At 39.9% G+C, this 17,274-nt stretch overlaps 2 protein-coding genes across 9 annotated transcripts in view; one reads left to right on the forward strand and one right to left on the reverse strand.

Moving 5' to 3' along the window:
• The first annotated feature begins 123 nt into the window (after positions 1-123).
• On the forward strand, positions 124-6,873 carry Vps45 (Vacuolar protein sorting 45). The gene is made up of 9 exons (XM_064040490.1): positions 124-340; positions 988-1,186; positions 1,272-1,421; positions 1,710-1,969; positions 2,356-2,490; positions 4,528-4,668; positions 5,078-5,215; positions 5,589-5,846; positions 6,208-6,873. Exons 1-9 carry the CDS (start codon positions 248-250, stop codon positions 6,547-6,549), a joined length of 1,716 nt encoding a protein of 571 aa, XP_063896560.1. The 5' UTR covers positions 124-247; the 3' UTR covers positions 6,550-6,873.
• A 218-nt stretch (positions 6,874-7,091) lies between these two features.
• The window catches only part of LOC110377038 (ataxin-2-like protein), a 46,210-nt gene continuing 36,027 nt past the window's right edge, over positions 7,092-17,274 (reverse strand). For 5 of the 8 annotated variants that reach the window (XM_064040447.1, XM_064040442.1, XM_064040444.1 and 2 more), the window contains 5 exons: positions 15,958-16,060; positions 15,071-15,213; positions 14,274-14,507; positions 13,488-13,625; positions 7,092-12,879 (listed from right to left, as the gene is read on the reverse strand). In XM_064040447.1, coding sequence (XP_063896517.1) covers positions 12,826-12,879; positions 13,488-13,625; positions 14,274-14,507; positions 15,071-15,213; positions 15,958-16,060 — 672 coding nt within the window. In that variant the 3' untranslated portion in view covers positions 7,092-12,825. Of the gene's footprint in view, positions 12,896-13,487; positions 13,626-14,273; positions 14,508-15,070; positions 15,214-15,957; positions 16,061-17,274 lie in introns of all 8 variants that reach the window. The other 3 variants (XM_064040445.1, XM_064040440.1, XM_064040443.1) reach the window with 2 other exon arrangements.

Consider the following 17,274-nt stretch of genomic DNA (forward strand, 5'->3'; position numbering starts at 1 on the left):
TTGGAGAAGTCTGTAAAATATTGGGATTTAATATTATGATATTGGTCTTGTTTTATTATTATGCTCGAGCTCCTTCGTTCGTCTTTACCGCCATCCCTAGTGAATTTTTTGACAGTTTACAGATGTGTCATAAAGTTGACAGTGACAGTACTATGATATGAAAACAATTTCGTATTTTCTAGTGAATTGTTGTAATAAATAACTGCAATTGTATTTATTATTGTTTAATATTAACTAAAATACCAAAATGAACGTTATACAAGCAGTGAAATTGTATATAACCAAGATGACGGAAGAGAGCGGGCCGGGAATGAAAGTAATCCTCATGGACAAGGAGACAGTAAGTTGTACGCCCCATTGATTTTGTCAATAAACACAAGTATTTACATAAGAGGGCATTATTATATAGGAGCAGGCTGTTTATTTACTGGACAATTCTATACCTTACAGCTTAAAAGGACCACATACTTTACGTGCTGTTTTTTGTGTTGTGAAATTAGTTTTAGTCATCTTAGTAGCTGTTCATGTATGCTCCAATGACCTGTGCCTATAAACATTTAACGAATCGAATTTGCTTACGGACAGAAAGATTTTACATAAAACTCTTAGAATAAACATCAAAAACCTGGTCCGTAACTCACTAACAATGATGTAAGTTTCAGCTATATTGCAGCCGTAGCACTAATCCAAGAAGACTATAACTTCTTCTATAGAAACCTTTTAGTACAGTGTAGCAGGCGTTACAGTTGTCCAATTTTATTGTAAAATGTAAATAACTTACACATGCACACATTTTGCAGTTTTTTTTAGTTTTATTATCCTTACTGAAATCACATAAGTAAATTTGGGTGGAAATTAAATTGAAAGAAGATTATTTGGTATTTACACAAAAAAATATTTTATTGACACTTGTAATTCTATGACAAGTGTCATCAATGACAAATACTCTGTGTTCTATTCTTTCAATTGTTTTTTTCTTTATTTCAGACCAGCATTGTCAGTATGGTGTTCAGCCAGTCAGAGATATTACAAAAAGAGGTTTACCTTTTTGAGAGGATTGATAGCCATTCAAAGTGGGACAACATGAAGCACATGAAATGTATAGTGTTTGTACGACCTACCTCTGAAAACATTTCACTATTATCTCGGGAACTTAGATATCCGAAATATGGAGTGTATTTTATCTGTAAGTTGAAGGAACATACTTAATTTATGAAAAATTTAATAAAATATTAGATTTTTTTTGGAAAAATATTTTTTTTTGGTTCTAGATTTCAGTAATGTAATATCCAAGGCTGATATCAAGACACTGGCCGAGTGTGATGAGCAGGAGACAGTGAGAGAAGTACAGGAGGTGTTTGCTGACTACCTTGCTGTGGACAGACACCTGTTCTCATTCAATATTGTTGGATGTTTGCATGGTACTTATTTTGGCATTCATATTTTCCTATAGTTCCTCTCATTTCAACGTTTATAGTACATATAATATAGTTACAAGAAAAAAAATTGAATTTCAACATTGGTCCTGAAGAATGTATGAAACTTTCTACTGGAATGGTAACATAACTTGGTTGGGACAGAACCTGAAGATTTTTTTTTGAGAAGAATTATTATAGAACCTATTAACCTTACCCAGTACTATTAGGTTTTTCATAAAAGAGTATTTAATACAAACCCATTGAAGATATTACTTTTTTAATCCTACCCAGGTCGGTCCTGGAATCAGCATCATCTGCAGCGTTGTGCTCAAGGCCTGCTTGCCCTACTCCTTTCCGTGAAGCGCCGGGCCGTGGTCCGCTACGAGGCTGCCTCGGAGCCCTGCGCGCGCCTCGCCGAGAGAGTGCGAGACTTATTGCGCAGGGAGGCAGTGCTCATAGACAACAATATACCCTTTAATGGAGAGATTCCTACACCACAGCTGCTAATTGTGGACAGGAGAGATGATCCTGTTACGCCGTTGTTGAATCAAGTTAGTAATTGATCATCTTAACTTTATTTGGTAGCCAGGTTACCCTTTTTGGAATCAATAAAGAAAGAAAGTGCCTCAACTCATCTTGAGAAGAAGAATATTTGACTCAGCTCAAGATCATAGGGAGTCGAAAATCATTTGAAAATCATTATGTCCCTAATGATAATAACAGGATTTCATCATTACCGCCAAATTTTACTTGCCTGATATGTTAAAGCTGATATTTTATCCTAACACTCTCTTGCTTACATAGTAGAATCAAGGCTACTAAGGCCAGCATTACTACTTGCTGCAATTTGAACACTTTTTTTACCGATTTTAGGAATTTTTATTTTACGTCCTGATCTTTGGATGAATGATAGTAAATAAACAATCTTTATTCGCAGTGGACATACCAGGCGATGGTGCACGAGCTGCTGAGCATCAACAACAACCGCGTGAGTCTGGCGCACGTGCCCGACGTGCACAAGGACTTCAAGGAGGTGGTGCTGGCCTCGGAGCAGGACGAGTTCTATGCCAAGGTGAGTGCTGCACAGTGGACATACCAGGCGATGTGCACGAGCTGCTGAGCATCAACAACAACCGCGTGAGTCTGGCGCACGTGCCCGACGTGCACAAGGACTTCAAGGAGGTGGTGCTGGCCTCGGAGCAGGACGAGTTCTATGCCAAGGTGAGTGCTGCACAGTGGACATACCAGGCGATGTGCACGAGCTGCTGAGCATCAACAACAACCGCGTGAGTCTGGCGCACGTGCCCGACGTGCACAAGGACTTCAAGGAGGTGGTGCTGGCCTCGGAGCAGGACGAGTTCTATGCCAAGGTGAGTGCTGCACAGTGGACATACCAGGCGATGTGCACGAGCTGCTGAGCATCAACAACAACCGCGTGAGTCTGGCGCACGTGCCCGACGTGCACAAGGACTTCAAGGAGGTGGTGCTGGCCTCGGAGCAGGACGAGTTCTATGCCAAGGTGAGTGCTGCACAGTGGACATACCAGGCGATGTGCACGAGCTGCTGAGCATCAACAACAACCGCGTGAGTCTGGCGCACGTGCCCGACGTGCACAAGGACTTCAAGGAGGTGGTGCTGGCCTCGGAGCAGGACGAGTTCTATGCCAAGGTGAGTGCTGCACAGTGGACATACCAGGCGATGTGCACGAGCTGCTGAGCATCAACAACAACCGCGTGAGTCTGGCGCACGTGCCCGACGTGCACAAGGACTTCAAGGAGGTGGTGCTGGCCTCGGAGCAGGACGAGTTCTATGCCAAGGTGAGTGCTGCACAGTGGACATACCAGGCGATGTGCACGAGCTGCTGAGCATCAACAACAACCGCGTGAGTCTGGCGCACGTGCCCGACGTGCACAAGGACTTCAAGGAGGTGGTGCTGGCCTCGGAGCAGGACGAGTTCTATGCCAAGGTGAGTGCTGCACAGTGGACATACCAGGCGATGTGCACGAGCTGCTGAGCATCAACAACAACCGCGTGAGTCTGGCGCACGTGCCCGACGTGCACAAGGACTTCAAGGAGGTGGTGCTGGCCTCGGAGCAGGACGAGTTCTATGCCAAGGTGAGTGCTGCACAGTGGACATACCAGGCGATGTGCACGAGCTGCTGAGCATCAACAACAACCGCGTGAGTCTGGCGCACGTGCCCGACGTGCACAAGGACTTCAAGGAGGTGGTGCTGGCCTCGGAGCAGGACGAGTTCTATGCCAAGGTGAGTGCTGCACAGTGGACATACCAGGCGATGTGCACGAGCTGCTGAGCATCAACAACAACCGCGTGAGTCTGGCGCACGTGCCCGACGTGCACAAGGACTTCAAGGAGGTGGTGCTGGCCTCGGAGCAGGACGAGTTCTATGCCAAGGTGAGTGCTGCACAGTGGACATACCAGGCGATGTGCACGAGCTGCTGAGCATCAACAACAACCGCGTGAGTCTGGCGCACGTGCCCGACGTGCACAAGGACTTCAAGGAGGTGGTGCTGGCCTCGGAGCAGGACGAGTTCTATGCCAAGGTGAGTGCTGCACAGTGGACATACCAGGCGATGTGCACGAGCTGCTGAGCATCAACAACAACCGCGTGAGTCTGGCGCACGTGCCCGACGTGCACAAGGACTTCAAGGAGGTGGTGCTGGCCTCGGAGCAGGACGAGTTCTATGCCAAGGTGACTTATTCAAGGGAAATATTAACTTAATAATTGTATGTCGGTCAGGTCTCGAGGGAACTACTTGCAGCATTTCGATAATAAGTAGCCTATTATATTCATGTCAAGTTCTAGTTGTCCTGGAAAAAGTACAATTATATTTCTCCTGCATCCTGTGAAAATTACTTCTTGTACCTGCATAAAAAGCAGCCTATAGCCTTCTTTAATAAATGGGCTATGTAACACTGCAAGAATTTTCCAAATTGGACCTGTAGGTCTTGAGATTAGCAGCTTAATGTAAACAAACTTCAGCTTTCTATGCAAAACAAAGTGGATTCAACTGTCAATATTGATGTGCTAACAATATATGTATTACTTCTGCTTGTTGTACCAATGTATTCTCATGTATGTGTTTTCAGAATCTGTACTCGAACTTCGGCGAGATCGGTCAGACGATGAAATCGTTGATGGACGAGTTCCAGAAGAAAGCTAAGAGCCATCAGAAGGTCGAGAGTATCGCAGACATGAAGAACTTTGTCGAAACCTACCCGCTGTTCAAGGTATGTTAGAAATTGATAGATCATGATATGATTACTATATTTATCTTACAAGTATATAGATTATCTAAATGGTATTTTACTGTTTTAAAATTGCAAGATTTTAAGATTGTCAAGATAAATCATTTTAACAACAACAAAGTATCCGTCATATAAAGTAAACAGCACTCTTCCCGCTCCCGGATAAAGAGCTATATAGCCCTAAACGCTTGCCCGATAAACCGGCTATGTGACACTGCAACAATTTTTCAAATTGGACCATGACCAATTCCGCTTTATTCACAGTTTGTTTTATAATTGCTTTATGATATTAGTATATGATTATAGAGATAGATATGTAACTAAACATTTCTTCTAATATCTTTGTTGTTATATCGAACTAGTTAACTGATAAATATTTGTGTAATTCCAGAAAATGTCAGGCACAGTAACGAAGCACGTTACGGTGGTGGGCGAGCTGTCCTCGTGCGTGACTCGCCATCACCTACTGGAGGTGTCTGAGCTCGAGCAGGAGATCTCCTGCCAGAGCGATCATGTTAAACATCTGCAGGTAGGTCACTAGCTTACATAGAACCTTTTATTATATGGATTACAGATTAACACTTATAATGAATTCGCACTGGAGCTTTTCGCTTTACAGGGCTTATGTGGTACAACTCCATCAATCCAGTAACCAGCGATACCCAGTACAATCGATATTATGTCAATTGTTAGTGTAATGTGAAACAGTGATGTTGATGTATTATTTATGTGCATGACTCCAGCTATATTTTGCACAAATATCGGCAAGCCCCAAATCTAATGTAATCGTGACATGATTGAAATGAGGTCAAACGCCTATTTCACAAAGTTATAAAACACTTTTTGCAAGAAACCTGTTATTGTATGCCTGTAGGTCTATAACATTATCAATTACTCAACAGCGCCTCAAGAATCTGCTATCAAACGAGGCAGTCCGTCACCACGACGCAGCCAAACTAGTAGCCCTATACGCCCTACGCTACGAGAAGCACGCCAGCAACGCCTTACCCTCCCTCATTGAAGCCCTGAAGACAAGAGGCGCTCCGGAACACCTGGTCAAGGGTGTCGTCAACCTGCTGGAGTATGGAGGAGCTCATGCTAGACAGAGCGATCTGTTCGGCTTGCAGGATGCTGTCAAGATTACTAAGAGGCTGTTCAAGGTAATTAGTATTTTTTGACAGATATTGGTAAAATAACCGGAGCTGCGGGATTGTTCGAAAGCGTTACCGTGGCCTTGGTAGTACCTTGTACATAAAAGGCCTACAAAGGAACAGATGGATTTTCAGTCAGTAAAAGTCTGACAATCCCTCACCGCTGCTAACCCACAGCGGGAGGGTTCATATGATGATTTTTGCCAATACCTGCCCTTATGTACCTTGGAGCTCGAACATTTTTGGTATCAGAAAACAACATTAGTATCGAGATGTTGACTTCAAATTGGGTACCTACTAACCTTAAGTCCAGTCTAGCAATAGAGGACAGCACTATTATTTAAATATTCACCTATTTTTGCATTTACAGGGTCTCAATGGAGTTGAAAACATATACACCCAACACACACCCCTACTAAAAGATACTCTCGAAGACTTAATCAAAGGCAAACTTCGAGAGAACCTCTACCCGACTTTGGGAGGTGACGACGGCGCTTACGGACGTCGCCCACAAGACATCTTCGTGTTCATAGTAGGGGGCGCCACATACGAGGAGGCCCAGTGCGTACATCAGATCAACCAGATGTATCCAGGAGTCAGGATAGTACTTGGAGGCACGACTATCCACAACTCTACGTCTTTCTTCGAAGAAGTGAAGTCGGCTATGCAAGGGGTGCATAGAACGCATACTAGGCATATTAGAAATGTTTGAATTGAGTCCCTTTTTTGAATAAAATATATCCGATCTCGTCTTGTAAATGACAATGGAAAGTATTGAATGAATTGAGATTGAGTTTCATTTTTGAGGCAAGCTTACGAGATTAGAATTGCCGCTACTATTTGTATGATTGACAAGATACAAGATGATATAATTTAATGCATGTATAAGGTACCTGAAATGTTCTTGTTGCATTTAGTTCACATAAATGGTCTTTGAATAAAAAATGTATAACTTGACTTTTATATGGCAATTGTTGTAATGTGATGAAATTATTGTAAGGTATGCAAGCAATATCTGAGAAAGGGTATCAGGAATTATATATATATATTATATTAAGGTATTTTAAGTTATATTAGTTTTAGTTAAATAATATATTCACTGGTAATAAATTATTATTCAAAGTTATGATTTTTTTTATCCTTTGCACTTTGCGCATCAATTGAATCATCGAACTTAGGACCAAGTTTATCCTAGCGAGATATGTATCTATTGTTACTATGGAAGGGGATTATACGTAAATTAAAACACAGGACTGTTGTGTTCAAAACACATTTTTTTACTTTTTTATTGAAAAATATTCGTCGACACAGGTGTTGTGTGTCCAACAAACGATAAACGATGCCATACCACTTTTGGCACAATCCTGTTTACACGCCCTCCGTGGGGCTCACAAAAAAAGCACATTTTTCACAAATCAAATCGTTCATCAACAAGCGGAATTAAGCAGCAATTATCATACAATATCATGTTGAACACGGATCAGTAGAATGCTAGCTCATCAAGTTACATACGTAAATACTTACTACAAGTAATGTTGTTGAACATTCTAGATTCTACCGATTCGCGTCCAACAAATTGCAATATACAATAGAGTTTTAGGCTCCATAGTTCACCCCTATAAAAACCAATTTCAGTTCACAATTATCTCTGCTTACTTCCACAATCATTATTTCCCTTCAGTCTTTACAAAATTTACACCTTTATTGAAATATTACCAAAATGCTACTTTAATTGTCGATAGATTGCTGTGGTGTGAATTATCATTTCCATGTGATTAATTCAGCATTTTGTTAACATGTCAAGTACTAGGTTCGCACGTTGGTAACATTCTTACATAATCCCCGCAGGGCGACACGCACATCTATAAGGCAATTTCATAGTATTTATCTATACATACAATGGGTTTACGAATCGTCCGCGCCGACACGAGTCGGTAACAAATATTTACATAATAGGAAAGTGCCTTATACGAGGTAAAAATTGTATGAGCTGCTCATATTGGACTGAAACTTCAACTATCATTTTTAGTGAGTTCATCGTAAAACTGATAAAATTGAAGGTTCAACAACGCTTTACGGCAAGTGACAATGTTGGAAGTTGAGTCATCAAACCCGGTTAGCTGCAGACATGTTCTGAGCATGAAATATGCAAAGTAAACTAACAAATTAAATCAGTACATTGAACACAATTGCCACTTGCAAATAAAGCGGCATCAGCAAACAGTAGTTGTTCAGACATTTCTTACACTAAAACTGGATCTAGGTATATTGTTCTGATCCTTAATAATAGACTAAACTATATTATTATCATTAGAACACTGACAGTCTATTTTTTTCGAAGTACAATGTCAATGCCATATAAATACATTATTCCATAAAAATACTTATTTTCCTTAACAAAACCGGATTGTGATCTAGAAGAATTGTAATTTTAATCTTCCACATTATCTAAAGTAGACAAAATTGACTTTTAGGTTCAATAACAATAAGGAATGTGAGCTAGAGTATTGTCTGCACAACTGCTGTTCACTGCAAGTATAACCGGTGTCATTGATTACGATACGTCACAGTAGTGTAGTCAAGTCGTGATCGGATAGTCCTGTCACCATTGCTGAAGGCACAATGGAGTTATTTCCTTTATCCTAGTCAGCGACGAGCTCACGCCCGTCTTGTATCAAGTTGATCGTTTTTAATCTTGGAAGGCGAATTACAATCAGATCTCAGATTCGTCCATTCCTTTGAAATCTAAATGCTACATCATGTGCGTTAGGGATGTATAATATACGACAAAGTACATTACGGCTGTTGAAATATCGTTGCATTTTCTCCATTATTCCAATACTATGGGAATCTTATAAAAATTTATACCACAACCATTACAATATAATGTGGCCAAAGGAACTCGAACGTCTTTCGTAAGCACGTAGAAATTTACGAGAAATGAAGTAATATCCCTAGCTAAAACATAAACATATCGGCGCCACCAGTCGTGACGCTTCACACAAAAAATATATCGATAATATTTATATGGCGCACAACAATCAACACACGCACATACTTTTTTATTATTTATCATACTCTCATTTAGCAACAAACTTACGCGGTGGATCCACTCACGCGATAAAAATTTAAATTAAAACAAAGAAAAAAAAAGTGAAAAAAAAAAGAATAAAATAAAACAGTAGACGAGACTCCATACCATGTTCTCGAGAGAAATAACTACATTTAACCATACTAGAGTCATGAACGTGGTATGGGTCCAGTAGGCCCTTTCCGCAAACTTTTTTTCGTGATATTTTTATTATGTTAACATGGTCGAAAAAACTTTATACATCACAAATTAAATACGAATATAAGCCATTTGTGGGAAAGGTCACTAGTTATTCCCTTTTACATCATAGTATATTTACATATATACACATTTTTATATCGTAATCTGCAGAGTTATTTATATAAATATGTCTATTTTAATTACTTTAAATCTACAAAAATTATACCTTTTCTGCGGTGTAAATCTTTTACATTTGATATCATCGGTTCATGCGGATGATACATACTTAGAGAAGGAAGGAATGCGCTTATACACAAATGGGAAGAGGTCGGATGCACTCCACGGATACACAATTTAGCGAATGAGTTACAAAAGAATGTGAATGTCATCGTCCACATTTGGCGCTACCCAGGGAGCACCGCGCGGAGGTCATGGACTTAGCTCCCCTTGATGCCACACTTGTATACTGACCAATATACGACCCTCCATTCAAGCTCAACTTACACATCACTACCGACACTATTGGGGGGACGTTTTCAATTGTGCAAATCTTCTGAGCCTTACTGTTATTTAACGAAATATATCCGATGACGCATTTGTGACAATTCTGACGTTAATTTATGTGAACAGTGTCAGTTTCGTCGTAAATATTTAGCATCTTATCTTCCTTACACCTATCAAAGTTTATATTTTTATTGTCAAACCTACTTGCGTCTGAAACGCATCCTGTTGCAATTCCTTGAAACACGAACGAGTCTACAATGTTTTAGAAAGCCGCACTCATTTAAACTGCTCTAGAAATAGTATATGACATTCACTTTATCTCGGTTTTAGCTAGTATGTAAGAGGGCTTCCAAAAATATCATAAACACGAGGAATCACATGATCATTTCAAACTCATACTTGTAACTAACTTGTCATATAATAAATATACAATTTTTACATAGAGAAATATGTAGATGCCGTTTTATAAAATAAAATAATATATCTCCATATGTTCAAGTTTCACACATATCTATAAGGTACTGGCAGTAAAACTAAACAGTTTACATTATGTTACGTGCTTAAATAACACTATTGTATGACCTCGCATTTAAACCAATTTTACTTTGAAATCGACTACGAAAATAAGAACCTTCGACTCGCACAATATATTCGTTACGCTTGAATAAAGGGAACACAAAATAATATAATAAAGTTTCATAACTTAAATTATAATTGGTGGTGAATTTCAGAAGACTGGCCTCGTTTTCATGTGGCAAGTTAAATAATATGAGGCTTTTGTGTTCTGCGACGCAAAAACAAATCTACGGGAAATAATTAGCGAACTTTATTTGTGATCTATCCACCCCGTGACCTCTACAAGGACGATAGGAGTCTCGGCGACTCGTGAAACGTATTATATTATGCAGTTCTTTACGATATTCTACAATTAAGGGCTGAGTTTACTGACGCTTGCCTGGAGAGGCGCACTTACATTTCCACATCGAAGGAACGTTTATAAATTGTTTAGCTAATTGTTATTTTCTTTTAAGAAGAATTAACAGCGCTTGGCCACCAATATTTGCAGCAAAATAGCAAATTAATAGCATTTTCAATAAGATATAACCTACGAAAGTGATACTTATTTTTGGAGTGTTGTATCATTCCGTATGAAAGTCGTTGCCTATTCAAAAGCTGCAAATGTATAAAATAAAATAGAACTAATGACTCGTGAGACAGTGACGTCATATCTTAGTTAACATTGAGCATCTAGGATGGTCCCGATACTTATTTGAAGTGTCCGATGAAAAACAATTCATCTTTCTAATCGAACTGACATCCAAAACATAGCCCATTATTTTATAGTTAAGAATTTACAAAGTAACTATTTGCCAATTTATAAATTAACATTTTTTTAAGTGCTATCGTAGCACTTGGAATAATCGCGGAGGGTACCTTCACAATAATAAACCCTAAACCTAAATAAATACGCTAACGAACTGGCCGCTGTCTCAGAATGGCGACCGTCGTTACAAACGAGGAAACAAACATTACCGACCGCTCACCGCGGGAATTTGATAAACACATACATTTAGTACAAAAGTTTTTTTTTTGCTGTTAAATATCATGCATTTTTAATATAAAATTCTATGAATAATAGTAGAGTATTTTGTATCAAACTTTATTATGATATTTAGTTCGATTTATTTCGTAATATTTTTATATAAATGTGACGAGCACCTTACTTAGCGAGGTGTTGTCAACCTTCGAATAGATATAACAAACAGAAGAGTTCATTTATCAAATTCCCCGCAGTTGTTCATCGATAAGCATAGAGAGTGAATTATCTAATTATAATACATATGTCCGCCCCCGGGCCTGTGCGAGGGCGGACCGCACTCCGTCCGTACAAGACTTGTATACTTACAAACATACAAACAAACAATCATACATACTTAAACAAGTTTTATACTCCCCGCCTCTAAACTAAAGTATTTTACAGTGTTTCATGTGAATGGCAGCACTGACAACACTTTCAAAGCATTTGAAAATGTTGTCAGATATTCATATTATTTCGAAGTAAATACATTCCCCAATATTCACGTGACAACTTAAATTTTTACAAAATTGAACTCATTTCTTAAATTGTTCAATAATTGATGGTATCCCATTTGTTAATTGGCAACAATGTTTTGTTAAAGATGATTTTCATATCTTTGGTATATATCACAATATTCAGCTTCATTTAAATTACGATGAGTGGGGAAAGCGGTACATAAAATATCCAAGAAGTATAATTTCATCTCATTTACATTAACTGTTCTAGGTCTGATGATATCCACTACAGTTATAAGCAAACAATAACAATTAAAAGTCGAAAATAATTTGCCACGTGAAAGTATCGAGTAAAATTTTCGAAAAACATTATAAAACATCAATTATTGCAATGAACGTATCGATACGAAGAAGGCATACAAGTTATTACTTTACGTTGTATTTAAAGTTAGAAAACCTATGTGACCGGTGTCACTGCTGGCCGTGAGAGCTCACATAAATACTTGAATATCGCCAAATATTTGGATGGCGCTAAAAGTACCGATATCTTACGTGACAGTTGACGACGCTTGTTTTTATTACAAAATGAAGGCCTCCTAGTCTACGTGCTAATTTTGATAAAAAAATTATAGTTCCAAAATCACCGCTTCCTAATGTAACAACATACAGTGGGGATAGAAGCGCATTTTTAATTAAACCTTCGTAGATTTCCCGCGTCTTACTACCTCCACAAAGTCTCTACGGACATACGTTACAAATATTACATAAAAAAGCTTTGCAAGTGCACTTCTTATACAAATTTTGTTTCACCGAATTGTTTTAGAGATAATTTAGGTCAGAACTTTGATGATAAAAATTTCGTGGATATACATATATAAATAATTAGAAATATACGTTTCGTGCTAGCGAAACGTTATCGTATGAGACCGCAAAACATATGTGACGCTGCCAGCAGCAGTAGTGAAGTACCGTCCATCAATAAAACACTTTCGGAGACGTCGTGCCGCGACACTTCATCCTTATTACACTAGAGGAGAATAACTTATTTGGTAGACAGACACATCAGTTGGAGAAGGAGTAGTGTGCGGAGTAGTGACACTTGAAGACGGGCAGCGCGGCGCGGGCTCGGCGCGCGTACAGGCGCAGGCTGCAGCGCAGCAGCGCCGCCCCGCCGCCGCGTTACGGGTGCCCAGCGCCCGGCGTGGCCGCGCCGCCGCCCGGCACCAGCACGCCCTGCGCGGGGATATCACTGCGTTACAACACACAAACAACTCAGAATAATATAATGGATATAATGGGCCGGCGGCATACACAGCCGTCGGCTATGCCGCTCAAAGGAGCCACCGGCTTCGCCACACCAAGGAGCCGGCGGCCGCGGGGTGTGGATTGCGCTACTTATCGGCATTAGTTTGTTCACTAGCGTTCTACATGATTGTCACAACCGGAATGATGCTTAGCGGTTTTGTGCGGCTTGTGCCGGCGGCGGCATAGCCGTTCCATAGAACTCGGCATGTGTGTAGTAAGCCTTTAGGAAAAATATGTCCGTCGTTCAGAATATTTAGTGAGATATTGAATCAACTATACTCTCGACACATGTTTCACCAATTCACGAGGCACCTTCAAGAAATGTTGACTCGTCAACCACTCGGGTGGGAATCCAATTATTATTTAGGTATTTTATTTATTTTCTAAAGACATATTCAACAGATAATGATTTACACAATATACGAAAGCTCAACATCACACAACATCTCTCTTCAACTTCAATCAACATTGCCCAACGAAGTTATGACGTCACAAACATGACAGGGCAGGACTTAGGTCGTGGGGACTGAACTCACCTGTAGCGAGTGGGGATGTGGCTGCGGCGGCGACGCGGTGGGTGGCGCGTGGTTGAGGTAGGCGAGGTGGTGGTGATGGTGGTGGTGGGCGCCCGACCCGCCCGGGCCCATCAGCGGACACAGCACCTGGTGGTACGCCTGCACACCACAACACCAACATTTAACAACGCTATCACATTTTAATGAAAACCATAGTTTCAAATGATTGATGTTATCACCAAACAGATAGAATTTAAGATTGATTGTAAAATAATGCCTGCCATGGAAAAAACCAGATGTATTACAAAAAAACAGTACACAACAAGAAGCTACGAAAACTGTTTCCTACCCCAAAGACACTCCTAAGTATAAAGTCTGAAATGGAATTCAGTGGCAATATTTTTACCACGCGTTCTATTCAATTCAATTCGATGTAAAATAAAATAGTAAACCAAAATTTTTTTCACTAGCCGACTTTTTATGAGTTCATTCACAAAAGCGTGCACCATGTGAGTGACCCAGCGCGGGAGTTTTCGGCTACTGTGGCGCAATAGCATTAACAATTGCGATGAATAAAATATTTATTTTTGACGTTGAAGTTTTATGACGATTTGAGATTTTATGAGCCTAAATAATAATCAATCATGAGTAGAACACTTGTAAAGCACTGGTACTCAGCTAAATCCGGTTAGACTGGAAGCCGACCCCAACATAGTTTGGGAAAAAGGCTCGGAGAAAGGAGTAGAACACGTGGTAAAAATATTGCCAATGAATTCCATATCAGACTGTAGCTTAAAGACTCCATACCTGGAACGGCGGCTGCTGGAAGTGATGATGAGGGTGTGGATGCTGATGCGGGTGGGGATGCGGCGTGTGCGCCGGCGAGGGCGGCGGGTAGAGCGCGGGCGACGCGGCCGCGGGCGACGGCGCGGGCGGCGGCGCGTACCCCACCTGCGTCTGCACCGGGACTTCGCCCCCGCCGCCGCCCACGCCTGATACTGCGCCCACTGAGCCGCCGACGCCGCCGTGGTACATGCGTACCTGGAAGCAGAGGTATAGTTTCAAATATAGGGTTCGCAATTGTAGAAGTTGTTAAATAAGTTGATTATGTAATTCTGAAATGGTGAAATATAAAGTGAGATAGACAGAATATGACTTCATAAATTGTACTTTTGCAATGCGGGAATTACTCTTAAAAATAGAGATTTTCGGTAGAAATGTAGCACACCAACATTTTACAATCCACATAGAAATTTTATCGAACTTGCAATCGTAGAATTGATGACTTTAGAATTTAGAAGATAAAGAGTCAAATGCCTCAATGATGAATGCAGAAGGCAAATAATCAAATGCAATAGATAAGTTCTTTGCAATAAACAGCTCAAGATATTTCAGTTCAAAAATGCACAGACTCTGGTACCGAACGTTATAACTCGTAATTGTAATTTAAAAAGCGACTAACTAGTCTTGACTTGCTCTACTAAATTGTAACCAGCTGTACATTGTCAAACTCATAAGATAGACTTTTTTGTAATTTTTTCCCCAAAAGAGTGCTCTAAGGATATTTCCAGAACACTGAAAATACGAAGACACGTCACACTCACCATATGCTGATACTGCAACGCCGGCTGCGCGGGATGAGGCGCTGGATGTGGATGCGGGTACGGCATGAACTGCTGCATGGGCGCCGGCGCCAGGAGCGGCTGTCCCGTGGCGGCGGCCACCTGCATGCCCGAACCTACGCCCACTACACACTCAACACTTTAGACCAGCGGAGGCTATGCCTCAAGTGTGTGGTCTTAATTTTCAATATTTATATTTCGAAATATACTAATTAGAAATAGTGGACAAAGTTGGGCGCTTTCACACTAACTTATCTTGATCACGACAGGTTTACTGCCGAGCAAAATATGTCGCACGGTTCCGGGGGCTTTATTCTGCAAATTTTGACTTAAGCGACATACGATCAATTACGATTGAAGCGTATGTGGCATTCCGCTATTTTTTCTTTTAAATAAACGTTTTTATTCTTTTCTGTGATTCAATAATGAATCATATTGTCTGCAAATGATTTACGATTGTAATATAATTGTAGAGCAGACTAGCCTATAGACCAAATGGCAGACCAATGGCAAGTCCATGGAATACAATTGGTCTTATATTAGTAGCAGAATGTCCGCTAAGGTTAAAACTGCTACTGAGATTCAATTGTTGTCCAATTGTCACATTATTATCCATCGTTTGAACCAATGTTCAAGAACTCATGATGATGAGAAGTCCAAAATCCAAAATGAAAACCTACGATACTCGAGTAAAAACTGATGAAAAATCCGTTAGCTTGAAAGCGCTCTTTACTTTATCCCACAATGCATCATTTTTGCAAGCTATGTAACAGCTTGCCCGATTTAAGAAAATACAGAGTTTCTCCATCGAGAACGTAATTCTTTTTCTCCCATTACAGTAATAATGTATCTAAAACGAGTTTCCATACCTTTCCTAAAGTTTCTCTGCTGCTGTGACTGCATGGGGGGCTGTCCGCCTCCCCCTGTGACGCCGGCCACGCCTCCGCCGCCGCCCATGGCTCCATATGCAAGCTGGAGACAGACCATCATAATGAAATTCTATTCATGGCATGAGTTTTCACCCCCGCACTCAGAGACATTTAATGATTTCTTAAGTCACTCCTTAGTGACGCATTGTCAAAGAAATCCTTTACTAAGGAATGGCTTAAGTAATCATTAAATGTCTCTGAGTGCGGGGGTAGACTTTTTATTGTAACATGCTTGCAGTAACACGGTTATGAACACTTCAAAGGACATTTATTTACATGTGTATCAAATTATTTCTTATACGGGCTCTTTGGAAAATTATTATTAGAACAGCCCTAAAGGTTTCGTATGAGAGAAGAAAAGGCAGAAACTATGAGACCTGTCATTCCTTAATTTTCACGATTAGGTGACAATTATTTGCAAAATAATGTTCAGATAGATTAGTTATTTTTAATAAATATCGGTAACAAAATATGCATTTAAATGATTATGTACGATGATCTCTTACTATCGTCAATCAGCAACAGATTTCATTGGGTCGTTAATTTCTTTTGCAATATCCCCACATTATTTAGATAACCCGAGATTGCAAGTAAATACCTAGATAAACATATCCGTGTGTTAATCAATATTTATTACTGTATCTTTGTGTAAACTCGTAGATATGCTGCTGTAATTGGCGATACATGCTTGTTTTATAATATGAGGACAGTAAATTGTCTTATTTCTTTATCTATTTAAATTCCAAATTACCAACTATGTAGGTATTTGGAACATTTACTTCTTAGTGTGCAATTTTGCAGAAGAACACCAGAGTGAGAGCTAATTTCTACCAAAAGGAAGATCAATTTTTTGATAGAATAATGAGCAACAATTAAACACACAAACCCAGGAAACATAGACTAATTAATTTAATAACATAATATGTATGTAATTATATTGTGAGATGATTCCGGTATGGCTCTGTTTATCAGTAATGGTGGAGTCGCGAACTTTGATCTACCACGCATTCAATCACTACGGAGCGGTTAGTGGACATAATATTATAATATTCCACCTTTAAGTGTACCGATGACCATAAGTACGTAATTGACTCGTGTGAATTTATTTGTAGTTTATATATCTAGTTTATTTACTTGGAATGTATTAGAGTTCATTTATTATTTTATTTTAAAAAAATCCAACGAATAACTTTTCCATTCAAAAAAAGATTACATTGACAAACTTTCTCTGAACATTGACCATTACCTAAAATGGTT

The sequence above is a fragment of the Helicoverpa armigera genome, chromosome 22, assembly GCF_030705265.1.
Source record: "Helicoverpa armigera isolate CAAS_96S chromosome 22, ASM3070526v1, whole genome shotgun sequence".
In the NCBI taxonomy this organism is placed as follows: Eukaryota; Metazoa; Arthropoda; class Insecta; order Lepidoptera; family Noctuidae; genus Helicoverpa; species Helicoverpa armigera.

Excerpts from the sequence above, each read along its gene's own strand:
- Vps45 (XM_064040490.1), top strand. The coding sequence starts at position 248 with ATGAACGTTATACAAGCAGTGAAATTGTATATAACCAAGATGACGGAA. Across the intron at positions 5,216-5,588 it reads ATCATGTTAAACATCTGCAG|CGCCTCAAGAATCTGCTATC; the intron begins GTAGGTCACTAG and ends ATTACTCAACAG. Across the intron at positions 5,847-6,207 it reads TTACTAAGAGGCTGTTCAAG|GGTCTCAATGGAGTTGAAAA; the intron begins GTAATTAGTATT and ends TTGCATTTACAG.